This window comes from Eucyclogobius newberryi, unplaced genomic scaffold, assembly GCF_026437365.1.
Source record: "Eucyclogobius newberryi isolate DKJ021-1_F unplaced genomic scaffold, fEucNew1.0.hap1 SCAF_8, whole genome shotgun sequence".
In the NCBI taxonomy this organism is placed as follows: domain Eukaryota; kingdom Metazoa; phylum Chordata; class Actinopteri; order Gobiiformes; family Gobiidae; genus Eucyclogobius; species Eucyclogobius newberryi.
This window is the reverse complement of record NW_027316500.1, coordinates 14,928,653-14,946,851: the sequence shown is the minus strand read 5'-3', so window position 1 is coordinate 14,946,851 and position 18,199 is coordinate 14,928,653. Positions and strand designations below refer to the sequence as shown.

At 39.0% G+C, this 18,199-nt stretch overlaps 2 protein-coding genes across 5 annotated transcripts in view; one reads left to right on the top strand and one right to left on the bottom strand.

Moving 5' to 3' along the window:
* LOC140351062 (vinculin-like) overlaps positions 1–13,800 on the top strand; it is a 24,650-nt gene extending 10,850 nt beyond the window's left edge. Inside the window, exons 3-23 of one of the 4 annotated variants that reach the window (XM_072436711.1) lie at positions 265–415; positions 1,415–1,523; positions 3,029–3,151; positions 3,932–4,092; positions 5,207–5,297; positions 5,375–5,522; positions 5,596–5,749; positions 5,868–6,043; positions 6,581–6,771; positions 7,054–7,080; positions 7,838–8,037; positions 8,124–8,252; positions 8,694–8,843; positions 8,934–9,042; positions 9,139–9,441; positions 9,515–9,645; positions 10,209–10,394; positions 11,055–11,231; positions 11,956–12,159; positions 12,232–12,336; positions 12,415–13,800. In XM_072436711.1, the coding sequence (XP_072292812.1) occupies positions 265–415; positions 1,415–1,523; positions 3,029–3,151; positions 3,932–4,092; positions 5,207–5,297; positions 5,375–5,522; positions 5,596–5,749; positions 5,868–6,043; positions 6,581–6,771; positions 7,054–7,080; positions 7,838–8,037; positions 8,124–8,252; positions 8,694–8,843; positions 8,934–9,042; positions 9,139–9,441; positions 9,515–9,645; positions 10,209–10,394; positions 11,055–11,231; positions 11,956–12,159; positions 12,232–12,336; positions 12,415–12,561 (3,172 nt within the window). In that variant the 3' untranslated portion in view covers positions 12,562–13,800. The remainder of the gene's footprint in view (positions 1–264; positions 416–1,414; positions 1,524–3,028; positions 3,152–3,931; positions 4,093–5,206; positions 5,298–5,374; positions 5,523–5,595; positions 5,750–5,867; positions 6,044–6,580; positions 6,772–7,053; positions 7,081–7,837; positions 8,038–8,123; positions 8,253–8,693; positions 8,844–8,933; positions 9,043–9,138; positions 9,442–9,514; positions 9,646–10,208; positions 10,395–11,054; positions 11,232–11,955; positions 12,160–12,231; positions 12,337–12,414) is intronic. The other 3 variants (XM_072436713.1, XM_072436712.1, XM_072436714.1) reach the window with 3 other exon arrangements.
* ap3m1 (adaptor related protein complex 3 subunit mu 1) lies at positions 13,793–18,199 on the bottom strand. Its single transcript, XM_072436715.1, has 9 exons — positions 18,104–18,199; positions 17,254–17,565; positions 16,368–16,539; positions 16,148–16,285; positions 15,984–16,069; positions 15,225–15,358; positions 14,931–15,138; positions 14,695–14,839; positions 13,793–14,616 (listed from the first exon to the last, which is right to left on the bottom strand). Exons 2-9 carry the CDS (start codon positions 17,524–17,526, stop codon positions 14,516–14,518), a joined length of 1,257 nt encoding a protein of 418 aa, XP_072292816.1. The 5' UTR covers positions 17,527–17,565; positions 18,104–18,199; the 3' UTR covers positions 13,793–14,515.

Below are 18,199 nucleotides of genomic sequence, written 5' to 3'. Positions count from 1 at the left end.
AAGATAGTAATGGGTACTAAAACTAGTATTGAATCTAGATACCCATTTGAACTATATTGAACTTGAAGTATTGATATTGATTTTTTAAAATAAATTGGATAAAATAAGATTTTAAAAAAAGTATATATATATATATCAGAACTACTATAAGGACTCGTGACAAAATGTAAGTTATTATATTGTGTTGAAAAACATTTATCTATTCAAAAAGAGTATTTCAATTTCAGTATTTTGACACTAATCTAAATCTATATGTTTGTTTAGGGTGGAGAACTCCTCCTCTAAGCTGGTCCAAGCCGCTCAGATGCTGAAGGCAGACCCGTACTCGGTCCCAGCTCGAGATTACCTGATCGACGGTTCCAGGGGGATTCTTTCCGGGACCTCCGACCTGCTGCTCACCTTTGATGAGGCGGAGGTATCAGTTTGACTACACTCAGAAGCCTCGGTGGTGTGCCATATTTCCGGGAATAATAAAGCGTTATGTTTATGGATTTCAGCTTCCCGTTTAAAGGCGGCATCTTGAGCTCTTTTCACCACTCAAAAGACATAATTATTAGTTGTTAATTGTCATGACAATAGTGCTAATTTTTCATCAAACTGAACTGGTGAGCGATATTGACAACAATTAATATCTCAATATTTTGAGTATTTTGAGTATCCTGATAACAATAGTCAGACAATACTATCTCAATCCAACAGAAATGTGTTAAAACAAGTCTTTAAGTGTATTAATTGAGGTTTAGTTATCAGACAAATGTGAAATGTATTTTAAATTAATCACAAAAATGCAGAAATAAAAGTTCAAGCATTAAAACATTTTCTTTTTAATCAGCTCTTTTTGTGCATTTTTAACATTAAATAAAATACTCAATACAAAAATGTAGCATACCTTCAAAATAACATTCTCAATCCATCTACATTTCAATATATTGCCCACGTTTACTGAAACTCATGAGTAGTCTCACAGTGAAAGAGGGGAAGTCAAGCCTGAGGTTCTGTAATGTAGTTTAAACGCTGCTAATCTAATCTCGCAGATCGAATGACTTCTTCCCTGTGACGTGGCTCAAGATCTGTCCGTCTGCTGCGAGTAAAATAAGTGAGGGCTATGGCGTGCACGGACTGGCCACAGTGCAGCTCTGGTTTTTACGTTTGATGTTTCAGCTTGTAACTCAAATCACACTGTGCACGTGATGAAAGTGGTTGAATCTCATCCTCGGAGCTGCAGTCACAAGGCAGACATCACAAGACAAAAAAGAAAGACAACACACAAGCTACAAGTTCTCTTCAAGCACGTCCAAAAATAGCAATCTTTTCAAAATTGTACACATGTATTGGATTTTTCATGGCATAATTTTTTTCTTTTTGTTCTTTCTAAAAAAATATTGACACCAAAAGATCACTTGTTTTGCCTCAGGTGAGAAAAATAATCCGTGTGTGCAAAGGAATCCTGGAGTACCTGACCGTAGCAGAGGTTGTGGAGACCATGGAGGACCTGATCACTTACACCAAGAACCTCGGACCAGGTGGAGAACAGTAACTCTTTCCAAACTGCTTAACATGAACGCAAAAATGCACCAGTAACACCAGATAAAAATCTAATCTTACATTTGTGTTTACTACAGCGCGTAGTACGTGCAGACATATTACAATTACATATACCGTAATACAATTACAGATAAATAAACTGATTTAAGCTGTTAAAGTCTAAAGTCCAGCCCTGTGGTCAAGGGGCTTAGTGGCAGGACACATGATTTATCAATTTCTACAGTTTTCTGAATGTCTCTCCCCACTCTTTAACACTGCTCATTGTCCTGTCTGATGAAGCCAAAAGACCAGAACATCTTTTAAACTGAAGTTAGCGACACGCTAAAACATAGCATGTTGCGTACAGCACGTTTGCTAAGAATAAGGTCCAATATATGATATATGATAACATCTTATTTTTGATTTGCTGTTTTAACATTTTAACTAGCAGCATGTGGACCATAAACAGTCCATTTATCCAGGGTGCTAAAAGGTAAAAGGTCAGTTGTGATGTCAGCACGCTGTGGCATAATGAGCTGAGGAGAAATCCGATGCCAAGGATTTCTATACCAGTGATTCCCAAAGTGAGGGACGGTACCCCTTGAGGGTTTGTGAGGCATGATCAGGGGATAACTTGAAAGATGTTGATTTCACAATTATGACACTGTATACACTGTAAACAGTATATTTTAGTGAAATTGTGTCAAATTACATAATAAGCTCAAAAAAGCACAATTAAACCTGATTTAAAATGTTTTGGAACACTGATGACAATTACATTTAGCAGTGGGGGTCCTGGATTGGTTGCAGTTATTTTGGGGGTCCCAGCCTGAAAGCTGGAAATGATTGACCCTTCACATTCAGACCAAACAATGAACTCTTCTCATCTATTTAAATTGTACTTAACCTTGGCCTCTTGTTGATTTGTAGTAAACAATGATCATATTTGCAGGTATGTTCTTGTTTAATCATTTAACTGGTCTTGGTTAGGCTTGTCACAACAATGACTATATCAACTTATTGTTCAATAGGTGAAAGCTGGAATACTATTTTTGGGGCTAAAATGTATTTAAAATGTATCTTTTTTAACAGGAAACCTGTAGTTTATTTTTTGGTTACATTAACATTTCAACTTATTATATAGGGTTTGCAGGGATTTGTGGGTTATTTTGTCAGTGGCAAAAGTCGTTTTAAATATTATTGTTTATTGTGATATCTTCTGGAACAACATATCACATTTCACAATTTGTTATTGTGGCCTAGTCTTGGCCAACCAAAATAATACAAAAAAATATTACTGCAGAAAGGAGACATGGAGTGCGTGAACAGGGGATTTAGTGACAGTTAAATCTGCCTTTTGACTAAGATGCTGTTCAATAGTACTTGTTTGTATACAAGGTTGATTTGCGCAGAGAGCTTTAGTCGATAAATCAATGCTTGAGTCTGCTAATAATTGCTTTTGTCAACTACAAAATGAACTAAACAGCTCTTTTTCTTGTGTCAGGGATGACTAAAATGTCAAAGATGATCGATGAAAGACAACAGGAGCTGACCCACCAGGAGCACAGGCAGATGCTGGTGAGCTCCATGAACACAGTGAAAGAGCTGCTGCCTGTCCTCATTTCAGGTGTGTAAACCGTGGGCCAGGGGGGGAGTTAAACTGAGCAGGAGCGAGAGGATAAAGAGAGGTTACGCAGAATCAATCTCTCGCTATAGCAACCACAATAATTACAGTCATTAGTTGCGACTTGTGGCAGTTACAGTTACAGTAGACAGTGCTCGGAGATGCCTCATGTGCGACAGGGCCATAGCTTTAAGGATAGAGATTTCCACTTGAATGACTTACTTACTTATTTGTATAGACGATCATAATGTTAAATTTGAATTTGTCTTATTAAAATCAAATAAATATTAATTTCCTGAACACAAACAAAATAGTCACAATTCTCTCTCCAAAATCTGAACTCTGAACTGACAGAGGATTGGCTATGGACCTCTCAATTCAAACGCCATTAGAAATGATCATTAGCCATGTGTGAAATTCAACCTTCATTCAAATTAAATTAATTTCATTCCCTACTTAATATATGCTTGCACCTATTAAGACTAAAACTGAAGAATTACCATTTCTACCTGCGTTGCACCAATGAAATTTCCCCATGTGGGACAATAAAGGAATATCTTTTTATAGTGCATCCCATTGCTATTATAGACCTGGCAGTTTGCAGAATGGTTAGCGGGAGATTATTTATCCTGTATTTACTGTCTGTTTTTGAGTGTGAGTCTGAATGTTGTGTTACTCTGGTATCTTCCCTGATATCACAAGCTCTGTTCCAAACTCAAGCTGAGCTCGTTTGCTGTAAAATAGTGCCAAAAGTAATTTAACGCTTCTGTTTTTCCTCAACAGCCATCAAGATCTTTGTTGCAACCAAGACGAGCCGAGGAGCTGGTGTGGAGGAGGCTGAGCGCAACAGAAAGTTTACGTTTGAAAAGATGAGCACTGAAATTGTTGAGATTATCAGAGTGCTGCAGCTCACAACATGGGACGAAGATGCCTGGGCCAACAAGGTGCAAAGTTTTCTTTACAAGCACTTCAAAGTCACTATTTGCTTGTTTCACAGTCACACACATTTTTAAAGCTGAGGTCTTACAAACACCATTCTTTCCAAATCCAGTCTTTTCTTTTTGCTTGATGGTATAACTTTCCTTTTCTTTCTTTACCTCCTTCGTCTCTTTTCCTCCTTGTAGAAGGTAAGCCTATTCATATGCATCTCTGCAGTTTCCAGCATGCGTTGTGTATGTGGGATAGACAGTCTCTACGCTTCTCTTCCATGCTGGTTTAACAATATGTGTGTTGTTCACTGACTGTACCTGATGCGATCATGTACTCATATCTCATCAGTATTATTGTGCATCTGTGCGTCTCAAGTTGTGCAGATGAAATAACCGTGGGATTAACAGCTTTAATGTGCCAGAGGACTGTATCTGTAGGAAAAGTCAATTGTCTTCATGAGTTCAAAACTGTGTCACAGGGTTAAGTTGTGTCCCACTTGTCTAACCTGAATCCCTGCATGTCTCTTTACACACAACTTCCTCAAACAAAGATCAGTCTGTGTGTGTTTGTTTTTATGTCTTAAGTGGATTTGCCGCATACCCAGTGGATGAGATGTGATCAGTTTGTGAAACAGAGATGTCCTCTCGGGTCATGAATTAAAGAAATACTCTGTTTGGTGTCCAAACGTATTCAAAATTTATGATCGGCTGTATTGAGCAGCTCACCAAAGCCGCTTTTCACCTAAAGCTACATCTAGTTTATGCAGAACTGTCTTTAAAACTGAATTTTATTAGCATGAGTGCTTGTATTACTAATTGATTGGTTCACTACTGGTGCTACATGGTGGTATTTGCTTGGATGATAAATACAATTACTAGGTGTCATAAATAATTTTATTTTTTATATATATCAAGTAAATCAGGTTTTTATACAGTTTACACAACACAACCATTTTAGGGTATTGATTAATTCAATAAATAAATGGATGCATAAAACCAAAGGGCAAGTCTTATTAGAAGAGAGCACTACCAAACTAACTTGGTTTGAGTTTTGGATTTTTTGAAAAGCATGTATTTTGATATATTGTTATTCTTGTAGAACTGTAAACAATTATCTTGTGTCTTTCAGGATATGGAGGCCCTGAAGAGATCTCTGGCTGTAATGGAGTCAAAGATGGCTCAAGCTAAAGCCTGGCTCAAAGACCCTCAAGGACAGCCTGGTAACGTTTCCTTTTAACGCTGTTTGCAGGAAGGATTCACTGTATGATCATCATTTATCTTACATTGTCTTGTATAGGAGATGCCGGCGAGGTGGCTCTCCACGTTATTCTGGATGAGGCTGGTAAAGTGGGGGAGCTTTGTGCTGGAAAAGAGAGGAAAGAGATTTTAGCCACTGCTAAAGCTCTGGGACAGATGAGCGACCAGGTTGTAGAGCTGAGGGCCAGGTACGTGTGATTTTATTCACTCTGCAGGACGTTGTTAACAAACAGACACTGATGCTGATTATACTTTGAACAGAGGCCAAGGGCAGACGCCGGGATGTGTGCAGCGGGCCGGTCAGTGCTCTCAGTGCTTAGACTTGTTATTTGGTAAAGTGGACAATGCTTCGCGCAGACTAGAGGCTCTAATCAACGCAAAGCAGGCCATTGCCAGGAGACTGGACGCTGCACAGGTCAGATAAAACCACACAGACATCCATGTTAAAACAAGGTGTTTAAATACATATGCTCCTCTATTTAACTTATGAAGAGCAATGGTCTGACACAAGGAAAATGTTTTGATTTTGCTAGGCTTGGCTAGCTGATCCTAACGGGGGTCCAGAAGGAGAGGAAAACATCAGAGCGTTGTTAGCTGAAGCTAAACGCATCGCTGATCTGTGTGAAGACCCCAAAGAAAGAGATGACATCCTGCGCTCCATCAGTGAAATCGCAGCCCTCACAGCCAGACTCGTGGAGCTCAGAAAACAGTATGTCATTCTGCTCTTCCATCCACAATACAAAATCTTAAATAACCAAAAGAAGATTTGTTTTAGGTTCAAAATACAACCCTGCCATATTTTACCAACCTGGAAAATATGTTGTTGCCTTTCAACATAGGCATTACTCCCAGTCCTGTGATAAGGTTTTAATAATTTATATTCATTGGATGTGGTGAGGGACTTTCATGGGCTCTTGTAAATGGGCTAAATGAATCTATTTATTTATGGAAAGGGAAACATGTTCTCTTCACTTTCCATATGTTGTATGCTATCTCCTGATATCATGATATATAGTATGAGTTAACTTGCTCAACTCATACTAATAAGGAAATCCCAGATCACATACTTTCTTCTGCTGTAGATCTTACATTTGGCACATATTCTGCCTGCAACTAGAGGTCTTTGCTTTTCTATCATATCTCCAATCATTATGAAATGGAGTTATTGGGTTGTGTGCGTTGCATTTCTTGGCTTTAAGGGCTTTGTTACTTTGCTACTCATCTTAATTAAACTGATTTTTTTTAGGGGTAAAGGTGACACCCCAGAGGCTCGTGCGCTCGCCAAGCAGATTGGCACAGCATTGCTTACTCTACAGTCTAAAACCAACCGTGCTGTGGCTAACATGAGGCCGGCAAAGGCTGCAGTCACTTTGGAAGGCAAGATGGAGCAAGCGCTGCGCTGGACGAACAACCCTGGAGTGGACGACAGAGGAGTAGGTGAGAGGCATTAAGTAACAACCCTCGTGAACAATTTGGCTCTATGACACACTGAAAGATATACTATTTTTGGATACAGACACTCTGCCAATATTAGGTTGGTTGACTGATTATATTTCCTTTCAAAACCCAAGTTGACACGTCAACAAAATATAAATATAAAATAGGAAATTATCTCATTTTGATGTATTTTGAAATTCTGTAATGCTGTGTGTAATGCCATTTCCCTATTTTGTGGTTGTATATTTTCTATTTTTGTCTTATGCTTCCGTTCGGGGGCAGAATGTGAGATACTGCAGTGGAATGAAGGTATTACCCACACAGTCAACAATTTGACTTAAATAAAGTCCAGCCATACATAATCCATTAAATGAGCTTAGGGGTTGGCAATAGTTGACAATAGTATCCTGTAAATGATATTCCGACAATATTATGTTTATCATTCATTTTCTACTGCTTGTTCCCGTTTGGGGTCGCGGGTGACTGGAGCCTATCCCAGTGACTTTGGGCCTTAGGTGGGGTGCAGCTTGGGGCCAGCTTGTCACAGGGTTAAAACAGAGACATAGACACACAGACAAACATTCACTCTCACATTCATTCACTACGGGCAATTTAGAGTTGCCAATTTTGCCTAACACATGCATGTCTCTGGACTGTGGGAGGAAGCCGGAGATCCAGGAGAGAGAACGCAAACTACTCTGCCACCATGTACCGTATGTTTTCAAATTAGTTGATTTAATTATCAGATTGTTTACTATTAACAATATACTTGATATTAAAAATTTCCATATCTTCAAAACAACATAATAATATCTAAATTTATGTATATTGCCCATCTCTACATCAGATACATTTTCCATTTTTCCTTTACGTTTCATCCAGTTGTCTTTGGACACTGGGGATGAATATGGTAGGAGCTTTTTTATTTATTTGATAGGGATTGTTCATACTGAGCAAACAGAGTAACAGAGTGTAAATAAGCCAGACTATTTTCCCTACATGTCCCATCCTGTTGGACACTGGATTTGAATTTGTCAGCAGCTTACTGGTTTTTCCTTCTGCCCAGGTCAAGCAGCGATCAGGGGGATGGTTGGAGAGGGCAAGAGGCTGGCAGGGGGTCTGTTGGGTCCATATCGACAGGACATGGTTGGGCGCTGTGACCGAACAGAAGCACTGATGGTGTCTTTAGCTGACATGGCAGGCCATGGTGAGGCGGAGGCACCTCACGCACGAGCTACAGCGGCTCAGCTTCAGGACAGTCTGAAGGTAACACATTGATTTTTTAAGGGGCTGAACTTAAATCTATTTGATGGCTCCCTCTGGTGGACTGACCTGAACTGCGCCGCTCTCAGGACCTCAGACAACACATGCAGGACGTGATGACCCAGGAGGTTTCTGATGTTTTCAGTGATACCACCACTCCTGTTAAACTCCTTGGTGTGGCTGCAACTGCCCCTGCTGATGCCCCCAATAGAGAAGAGGTTAGTGACCAAAACCTGTAGTTACGGGTGGTCAATTTTCAGACAATATTTTAACAACGTATCAGGAATGTGCCAAAATGTGTCTGTAAATTACTTTCAAAATCGCACAAAATGTGGATGGACCAAATCAACCAAAAAGGAAGCTGAAATATCACTTTATTCTCTTATTTGAACATTCACTGCATACAATTTTTCTTTTAAAAAAAAAAAAAGGTTATTTTTGTGGCATTTTTTACCATAAACAATATACTCAATATTCTAATTTTGCATATTTGCAAAACAACATTCACAGTATTATTAAAAGGTTAATGTTTTACCCATCTCTTTTTTAATAGTTTAAATTATAGAATATATACACAATATTCGAATCTTGCACATTCCCAGAACAACGATTGCAGAATTATACATTTTTCCACCATTTAATTTCACTTTTGAATGAAGGTCTTTGACGAGCGTGCAGGGAACTTTGAAGCTCATGCAGGTCGGCTTGGGGCCACAGCAGAGAAGGCTGCTGCGGTTGGGACAGCCAATAGGAGCACAGTGGAGGGCATCCATGCTGCTGTGAAACACGCCAGGGAACTCACTCCACAGGTGCTTCTTTTGCCTCTCTGTCTCCTACATCTACATCTGTATAACACAATAAAACAACATTTTTGATCTTGTTTTAAATTTGATGTTTAGGTGACTTCTGCTGCTCGTATTTTGTTGAAAAATCCAGGAAACAAAGCTGCATACGAGCACTTTGACACAATGAAGAACCAATGGATTGACAATGTAGAGCGGCTGACTAGTGAGTTGAATGTCTTACAGTCATGCATGTTAAATAAAATGATTACAAATTGAATAATTAGCTTAAGTTGGCCTTCATTCGTTTATGTTTGACCAGGTCTCGTGGATGAAGCTATAGACACCAAGTCATTGTTGGATGCATCAGAGGAAGCGATAAAGAAAGACATTGACAAGTGCCGAGTCGCCATGGCCAATGTTCAACCTCAAATGCTGGTTGCCGGGGCTACGAGTATTGCGAGGCGAGCTAATCGAGTTTTGTTGGTGGCCAAAAGAGAAGTGGAAAACTCTGAAGATCCTCGGTTCAGAGACACAGTGAAGCACGCCTCGGACATCCTCTCTCACACCATCTCCCCCATGGTGATGGACGCTAAGGCTGTGGCTGGGAACATACAAGACAAAGGTGCAGCTTCAGCGAGAAATGTGATTACACTTTTAATTGACTCACTGACAAATTGGTGTACTTTTTTCAATAGCTCTACAGAAAGCATATCTCGACTCATGTTTGCGGATCCTGGCTGCAGTAGGAAGAGTCAGAGAAGCGTTCCAGCCACAGGAGCCCGATTTCCCACCTCCACCTCCACCTCCTGATCTAGACCAGCTCCATGTAAGCTCAATACCTGTCCCACAAATAAATAGAAGCCTTTATAAATGGCACTTTGTATACGGTGATGGCCACTTTCTTCTTCTGACTGTAAAGGTTCTATGAGCTTTTGTAAACCTTCCAACTGCAGACTGAATGGACTGAATTGACCAAATGATTTAACAAATAGTGGTTTTCAAACTGTATAGATGGCTACAACCAACAGTGAGGGTTGTTAGTGTCTAGACCAGGGGTCTCCAAACTATTCCCCCAGAAAGCTACTTTTACAAAACAAAAATGAGAGCTACTTGTGTTAGCGTTCGCAAAAATATGAGTTGTTATGACGGCGACGGCACAGTTAGATCACCATAAAATATAAACCATTCCTCTCAAGGATACATTTACAATGATGATAGACGTGATGAATTCTATTTAAATTATTTAGCGTAATTTGTTTAATTCCTATATCCTACCTATATTTTAACCTAAATGTAAAGGAGAAGGGTATCCAGTGTAACCCCAACTGAATAAGGAGACCACTGCATTGTTGTCTTATAATTCAAAGGTTTATCTGTGCATTTTCTTAGGTGGTGGATGACCACGCCCCACCAAAGCCCCCTCTACCTGAAGGAGAAGTGCCTCCGCCTCGCCCTCCTCCTCCTGAAGAGAAGGACGAGGAGTTCCCGGAGCAGAGGGCTGGAGAAGTGGTCAGTGAGCCCATGATGGTGGCTGCCAGACAGCTGCACGATGAGGCTCGCAAGTGGTCGAGCAAGGTCAGTAATCACTTCAACAATGTCATGTTCGGTTTTGCATTTTCTCTGATGACTGAAGTACTTTGGATTGAAATTGATATGGTTTGTCAGAACTTTCTAATGTCTTGGAGTTCAAACTGTGAAGTTAGGATTGTTCTGAAATCTGGATCAGAAGTTCGAGTCCAATTTCAGTGGGAAACTGGAAACTGTCATCAGGTGTCTGCATGCAGAACTATTTTATTGGGTACATGCAAGTTCATTTGTGTGTTATATGTCTCAGAGAACTATCTGTATATTGAATGTTAACATGTTTTAAGTGTTTGATCTGAGTCAAATGGTGTTTTTGGAAACTTTTCAAATCAAATGAGTCTTCTAAACAAGACTGATTTTGGGTAGACCGCCGATACACACTACTTCAATACCATTCAACAGCTTCAGCCCAGCCTCTTTCTGTTGTTCCCACTGAAACCATTTCTTCCTGCCCCTCCCTGCTGCTTCTCAAATCCTGTTTTGGTCCTTCTTCCTGTAAAGCTTTTGTCCTCTGGTCTGTCCTCCGATGCCTTATACCTTACTAAATCGCTCCTTTTCCCATGCTCCCCTTCTTGCCGACCCTGCCTTCTTTTGACCCCCTCCTCCTCCCCCTCCTCTGTCCCAAACAACACTCCTTGAAACGCTGCCCAGCCTGAGGATGAGGAGGCAGGAGAAGAGAGGGAGGTAGATGAGGAAGATGATTTTACTGATGGTGAGGATGACTATGAGCCAGAGCTGCTGATGATGCCCTCCAACCAACCAGTCAATCAACCCATTCTGGCAGCAGCCCAGTCTCTGCATCAGGAGGCGCGCAAGTGGTCCAGCAAGGTCTGCGCACATACATGCACATGTACATAAGTGGGAGTACTGTCTGTCCCCATGGTTACACGCATATCCACGCATGCAAACCATGCAGGACAACTTTGGACCACTAGCTGAAAGTGGAAACATTGCGCTCTGTATCTGCCACTACTTTGGAAACAACAATCTGTGGCTGCTGTTGCATCACACTATGGTTACATGTGGTTTTGCTAATACCATACTGAACCAGGATTGTTGGGAATGGCAATGGTTTGTGCACCACATGAATAAACTGGTACTGGCTTCACAAGGCCTTCTTAAAAGGGTAAAAATGGTTTTCGCTGTTTTCACTCTTCAATCACTTATTGACTCACAAACCTCTGAAGCCAAGGATGACAGTTTCCTAAAGACTTCTGGGTGATGTAGCTTTGGCATTAGACTTTCTGCTTGCTTTTGTATTTCAAGCATAATCTTATAGTGTTTATGTTGCTCTTCCACTAACATTAACGAATATGTCAGTGCTAATTGTATTGTATAAGACTAACACATTTTAATACCACTTTCTTCAGTGGATTTGTATTTGCACTGCACGCAGCCTTCTGCCAGTCATGCTTTGTAAAGCTTGGTTTGTTTGCACCATTTGTATCCTCTGAAATACTCAATTTGAATAATGCATAATCAATATAAAAGGTTTCCAGATACTCTTGAGTCTTGACAAATGTACTTCTCTGTGCAACTTTTCCTATTCCAGGGTAATGACATTATTGGAGCAGCCAAGCGAATGGCTTTGCTAATGGCAGAAATGTCTCGACTGGTGCGTGGTGGAAGTGGAAACAAACGAGCCCTGATTCAGTGTGCAAAAGACATCGCTAAAGCCTCAGATGAAGTGACCAGGCTGGCTAAAGAAGTGGCCAAACAGTGCACTGACAGGCGTATTCGGACCAACCTGCTGCAGGTACATTTATCATTCACACACTTCTTCACTTGTTCCTTGATCATCCATTAATGCTCATTAATCTTTTGAAAGGTATGTGAACGAATCCCCACCATAAGTACTCAGCTGAAGATCCTTTCAACCGTTAAAGCTACAATGTTGGGAAGAACTAACATTAGTGAGGAGGAGTCTGAACAGGTAAGTAAAAACTAAACAACACAAACTTCATAACAATTCGTGATTATGTTCTCACAAAGTTACATTTTTCCCTCACAGGCCACAGACATGTTGGTGCATAATGCCCAGAATCTTATGCAGTCGGTGAAGGAGACTGTTAGAGAAGCAGAAGCAGCTTCCATTAAGATCCGCACAGACGCTGGCTTCACCCTTCGCTGGGTTCGTAAAACACCTTGGTACCAATAAAATACACGCATAATACTCACATTTGGCCTGGAAAGAGAAGATGGTACTGTGGATGTCTTAAGACTACAGCTGATAGTTGGTTTGCTGTAGAAGGACGAGTCGTCAAGCTCCTTAAAATGGGAAAACAGCTTTTTATCCCAGTTGTATTTAAACATACAAAAGCTAAACGGTATTAATATATATTTTGTTTGAAGAATTTACAGAGATCCCAGGTATATATTTTGGCATGAAGATTTATGTTTTCCATTTTATGAAAAACTATGTTAGCACACAATTATTCTTTATTCAGATTGTAGTAAGAGTAATCTTTGTATGTACAACATTGTTTTAGTTTTATGGACACATTATTTTAGCTTTATTGACATGTTGACACTACTTTTAAAGAGTCATCTGGACTCTTAAAATGTTTACTTTTGTTCTTAACATACACAAATTAGTATTAATACACTTTATAGTCCTTTCAGGTGATGGCTATGTGCCACCAAGAAAATCTGCATTTTAGATATTTTGTACTATTTTCTGCCACTCAAATCACTTAATGGCCAGGAGGTTTTACTTCTGAGGTGCTGAATATGAGACTACAGATCTTAAATCAAATTTTTGAGTTTTCTATAGATTTATAGGAGAAATACCAAAGGATTTATTTTGTGAGCTATCTTGTTTTGTCCCAGAATAGTCAGGTAAAAAACAGTAGTGTCTTTCTCCTTTAGTCTAAAGGTACAATTTGTTGCACTGTTTATGCATAACATGAACTCCCTCAAGGCAGTGATTGTAGTCAAAGAAGAGCATGTTTTGGACTTTGGCTTCTTAATTTTCACAGCTCTAAAGCACATTTGACAAGTGTTGATCACAACCCTGGTGGTTTACGTACTAATGCTAGATTTGTTGAATATATTTTTTATTTAAGTAAAAAAAACAGAATACAAACATGTGAATGCACATTTTATGATGTCAATTGCGCCTCCTTTTGAGGTCTCTGTATTTATTACATGGCTGTGGTAGAATTGGCAGATTTGTATGTGTAAGTGTGAACTTTCTTCACTCAAACAGTATTTGGAGCAGTGCGGTTGACACTACCAGCCAGAGCTATGAATTGCACCACAGAATGTTAAATGTTTTTTTGGGCGTAATGAAAATGTAGCAGTCACAGAGAATGATAGTGTACTGAACAGCTTTGAGCCCTGCCAAACACAACTGCTGTGCCTTGGAAGAATAAAAGACTACAATAAAACAATATAATATTGTGTTTATTTGTGTCATGGTAAATTAAACTATTTTGCATATTTTAAAAGTGACAATAGAATACAAAATTACTCCAGAGCTAAATGTAGAATTCTTCACAGCTGATTGTGCAAACAACATGCAGCGGTTGCCTTAATACAGTGAGTGCTTGTATCATTGAGGCAGATTATGCTGTTAACTGTAGTCGGTCCCAAATGTTAAGGTAAACAGGTATTGGATAAAAGACTTTGGCAGAGACAATTCTTAAACAAGGCATTAAAATAGTGCAGAAGTGTTGATTGTCTACCTAAAACATTAACTAAATTCATCAAAGGCCACAGTTTAGAGAATATGTACAAAAATACCTGTAATAAAGACATTTCAATGAGACTATAGAGCATTCATTAGCATAAAAATGCATATCTGCTGTATGTATAATAGTGGCTACTACAAGTCCCTCTGTAGGTCTTTGAAGGCATCATGATAGATTGTTTTAACTTGCTTAAGACTGCATGTGTACCTCTTCATATTAAATAGTTCCCTCAATAACACTGTAATACATAAAATTGTTAGCGATTAATAGTACTTATTACTTAATAGCATTAAATGAATATTAAGTCTTCCCTTTACATCACTAAACAATATAGAAAAACAATAAATAAAATATAAATTAATATTTTTTAACAAAACATTTTTGGCACACTGGCTTGTTGACCTTAAATGCCAAACGTGTTCATGTCCGAACTTGAAATTTCCCCGCCTTGGTCACATACTTGACTCCTTTGAAAGGCTTGTACTTTTCTCCGTACATGTCCAAACGATTAACTTTAAGGCCTGAAACATGAATAGAGAAAATGAGAGTGAACACTAACACAGACCAAGCACCTAATATACATCGACTTTCTGTAATACCTGATATAGCCAACTGCTGGATCTTCATCCCAATGCAGAGTGAAGGATTCTCCTCTGGTTTAGGAACCCCTGATTGCAAGCTCAAACTTCCCTTTAAATTAGGAAGCTTTTGGGGATTGAGTTTTCCAATGTCCCAGATCAGTACCTACCAAAATATACAAACCACAACTATTGTTGAGAGAGAAATCATATAGTTACTGGGAAAATAAACAAAATGTAGGTAAAAATAAAACTACCTTTGTAGTGAGGTCAAATGTGTAGCTTCCTTGTGTGGCTGTGAGGTTGGCGCTGAGCACAGTCTTAGGCATATGTATAGTAACGGATAAACACTCAACCATCTTTCCCATAGTTTGTTTGGGTCCAATGGTGATGTCCACGCGTCCACAGGATCCAGAGTCAAAAAAAATTATGTTCTGCTTCACATACACAGGAATAGCCACTAAACTAGAGAAAGAAACGGCAGTTTAGGGAACATTTAATATAATAATGAGCATGTTTTTTCATTTAAAATGACCCAGAACATGACTAACTTTTGCGAGTTAACATGGTACGTCATCAGAGTGAAGTTTCCATCTGGTGGGATGAAAGAAAGCACCTGCTCCGCCTCCCAGCGCTTGAATCGAACACAGGGGTGGAAGCTCACATCATCGAGGAGACGAGGATTCTGTCAACAAAAACATAGAAATAAGTTTACAAAATGCAAAATACATATATTCTAACTTCTAAGTTTCTTATTACACCTGTGAAAGAGTCATATTTATTAACAAATTTATCACAACAGATCCTCGTTTAGCAAAACACTCTGGCACCATTAAAATAAGAGATGGGACGACACAATTTATACAATACGAGAGATTGGGTCAGAGAAAGCGAGACAAGACTTGACATAATTTATGAGAAACAATTGAGGCGGTTTAGTTCATTTGGCCTTACAATTTTGTATCGATTTCATCATAAATTCTGCTGTCATTGGAACATTGCTTTTTGGAATATTATTGTAATTCACCAGCAAAAAACTATCTTCTTTGTCTAAGTTGTAGTCACAGTTGTATTCAACTATTGAGGATGAAATTCTAATGAATATTGTTATTCTAATCAAAACATAATTTTGTTTTAACACTCGTCTTGAGAGATATCCATGAATTAGGACACGTATCGTATCAAGTTTGTGGACCCTGTATCGGGATATGTAAAATATTGTGAGGTACTAGGCAATACTCATCCCTATTACCGTACATAAATAATATAATATAATTATAATAATATATTCAGTCACACTTGTTACAAACCATAAAGGACAAAGTAAGGTCGGGCATTCCAGAGAGCCGCACACAAGCTTCAATTACACCCTGGATTTCTGCAAAAACCGTGGAACCTGAAGAACAGAATAATAATTAAATTTTTGTATCATTATATCATCAGTCAGCTAGTTTTTCGTTTGAATTATGTGCACCTGATTTGTCAATAATAGTGTCAATTTCCTCTATTACATCAAAATATGCCTCATTGTTTGTGTACTTCACACCGGCACGCCTCCATGGCACATTAGAAAGTTGTGCTGTTGGCAGTGTATCTCCAACATGACTGCTTCCTGTGATTAAATAATAACACACTTAGCTGATCAGGTTTGGTAAGCAAAAATCCAATGTTATTGATCAATGCGAGTGATTTACCCGTGAGCGTATTGACGACTGATCGAAGGATGTTTGGAGGTTTGATCATCTCTTTGAGGACGTTGGACTCTGTTGCCATCGGGAAGCCATTGTCAAGCATTTCTTCCAACAGCTCATAGACAATGACCAAGTTGTCCTTGATTACATTTTCTGAACATTCTCCGAAATAGTCCTGTTATTAGACATGGGTGTGGAAAAAACATAACTTTAGGCAAACAAGTTTCCAACCAATTTAACAATATACGGTTATAAAGGTTCTCCTGGATGAATATTTTGTGTGCAACACTATTCTTCATCCAAAGATTTAGTTTTAATGTTTTTACAAGACATTTTTGAGCAATAAAAGCAACTGTGAATGAATAAACGCAAGAGAAAAACACAGTTTTTGAAATATGTCTGATGTATGTATGATTACACCGACATATTTCACTGTAATCCCTCATTTGTCCAGGAGTGTTCCATGGTTGAAAAAGATTCTGGATCTGGCCTCTGTTTATGGAAAACCAAAACGTTTCCACTCCCATCCAGGAGACTACAAATTAAACTTTTTCTACTGTTTTTGAAATTGAGACGTTTCAACAGCCATTCAGGAGTCATGTTTAATCTGAAGGTACTGGTTTGAGGAGCTAGAATTGAAAGCAGCCCTGTGTTAGTCCGGTCCTAAGGAAGAAATTGTAACCTTGTAACCGAAACTTCTCTGCTTTATTTTCCTTCTGCAGTGTTGATGTTGTGTGTCGTTTGACTCAGATCTATGGTCATATCATAGAGAGAGTAAATTAAGATTTGAGAGATTGTAATTTAGCCACATTAGTTGACCAATCGATGCACAGGAATAACCTTTTTTTTTTTCTTTTTTTTTTTTAAACAAAAAATGATTTGTTCCCACCTGAATCATATCTGCCACTCTGTGCAGAAACTCAATGACAAACAGTGGGGGGACTTCAGACTGGATGACTGAGAGGAGGAAGAGCTTGCCCCTGTAGACACTGATGAGGAAGTGATGTGGCGTCTGCAAAATGGGGGGCACATTCTCAGGGTCGCCTGCTTTGTCTTTGGCGTCGAAGAAATAGTCGCACACACTTTTGCTGATGACACTCTTCCAGTGCTTCTCCAGGAAGATGTCTCCCGTGTTATTAATCAGGAACAGGCTGTGAATCATTTCAGCTGCAACAATGCACGCTCTGTTATCAGTAGAACGCTGTGTAAAAGAAAACAAGCACATTTAAAGCATGGCATGTTTATTTGTAAAGCACAATTTGTACACAAAATAATTCTTGTTTAACATGTACAGAAAAGGGGGTATTAAAATCACAATACAAACAAATAAAAACGTATTTAATCATTATAGAATTTACTTTCAGAGAGAAGAGTCCAGATCAAATCCTTTGTCATATGCACAGATAAACAGGTTTTGAGCCAAGATTTTTAACATTGTCAGAGCAGAGGCCTGTCTCACATCTTCAGGAAGTTTCAGATTACATTAAACTGAAACACTGATCATGTTTAGTTATGACTCAAATGTAAAGCTTTAAAGGGTTATTGAGAATGTATTGTGAACTATACCTTTACATAAGTTATGCGAAAAATAAGTTAATGTATAATTATAAATAACAAAGTTGGACGCGTGTTGCAGTAAAGTAATAGATCAATAGCAAATACAAAAGGTTCTTAGCTGACGTGGCCCTGTTGACAAATCGTACATTGTAATAAGTTTCATAGTTTTTAGAAAGTTTCACCTGAAGTCGTAGTGCTCGTCCGATGATTATCAGTGGCAGCGGTTATGGCAGAGGCTAGGCGCTTGCAGATGGTTTGCCTACGTAAACACATCGACA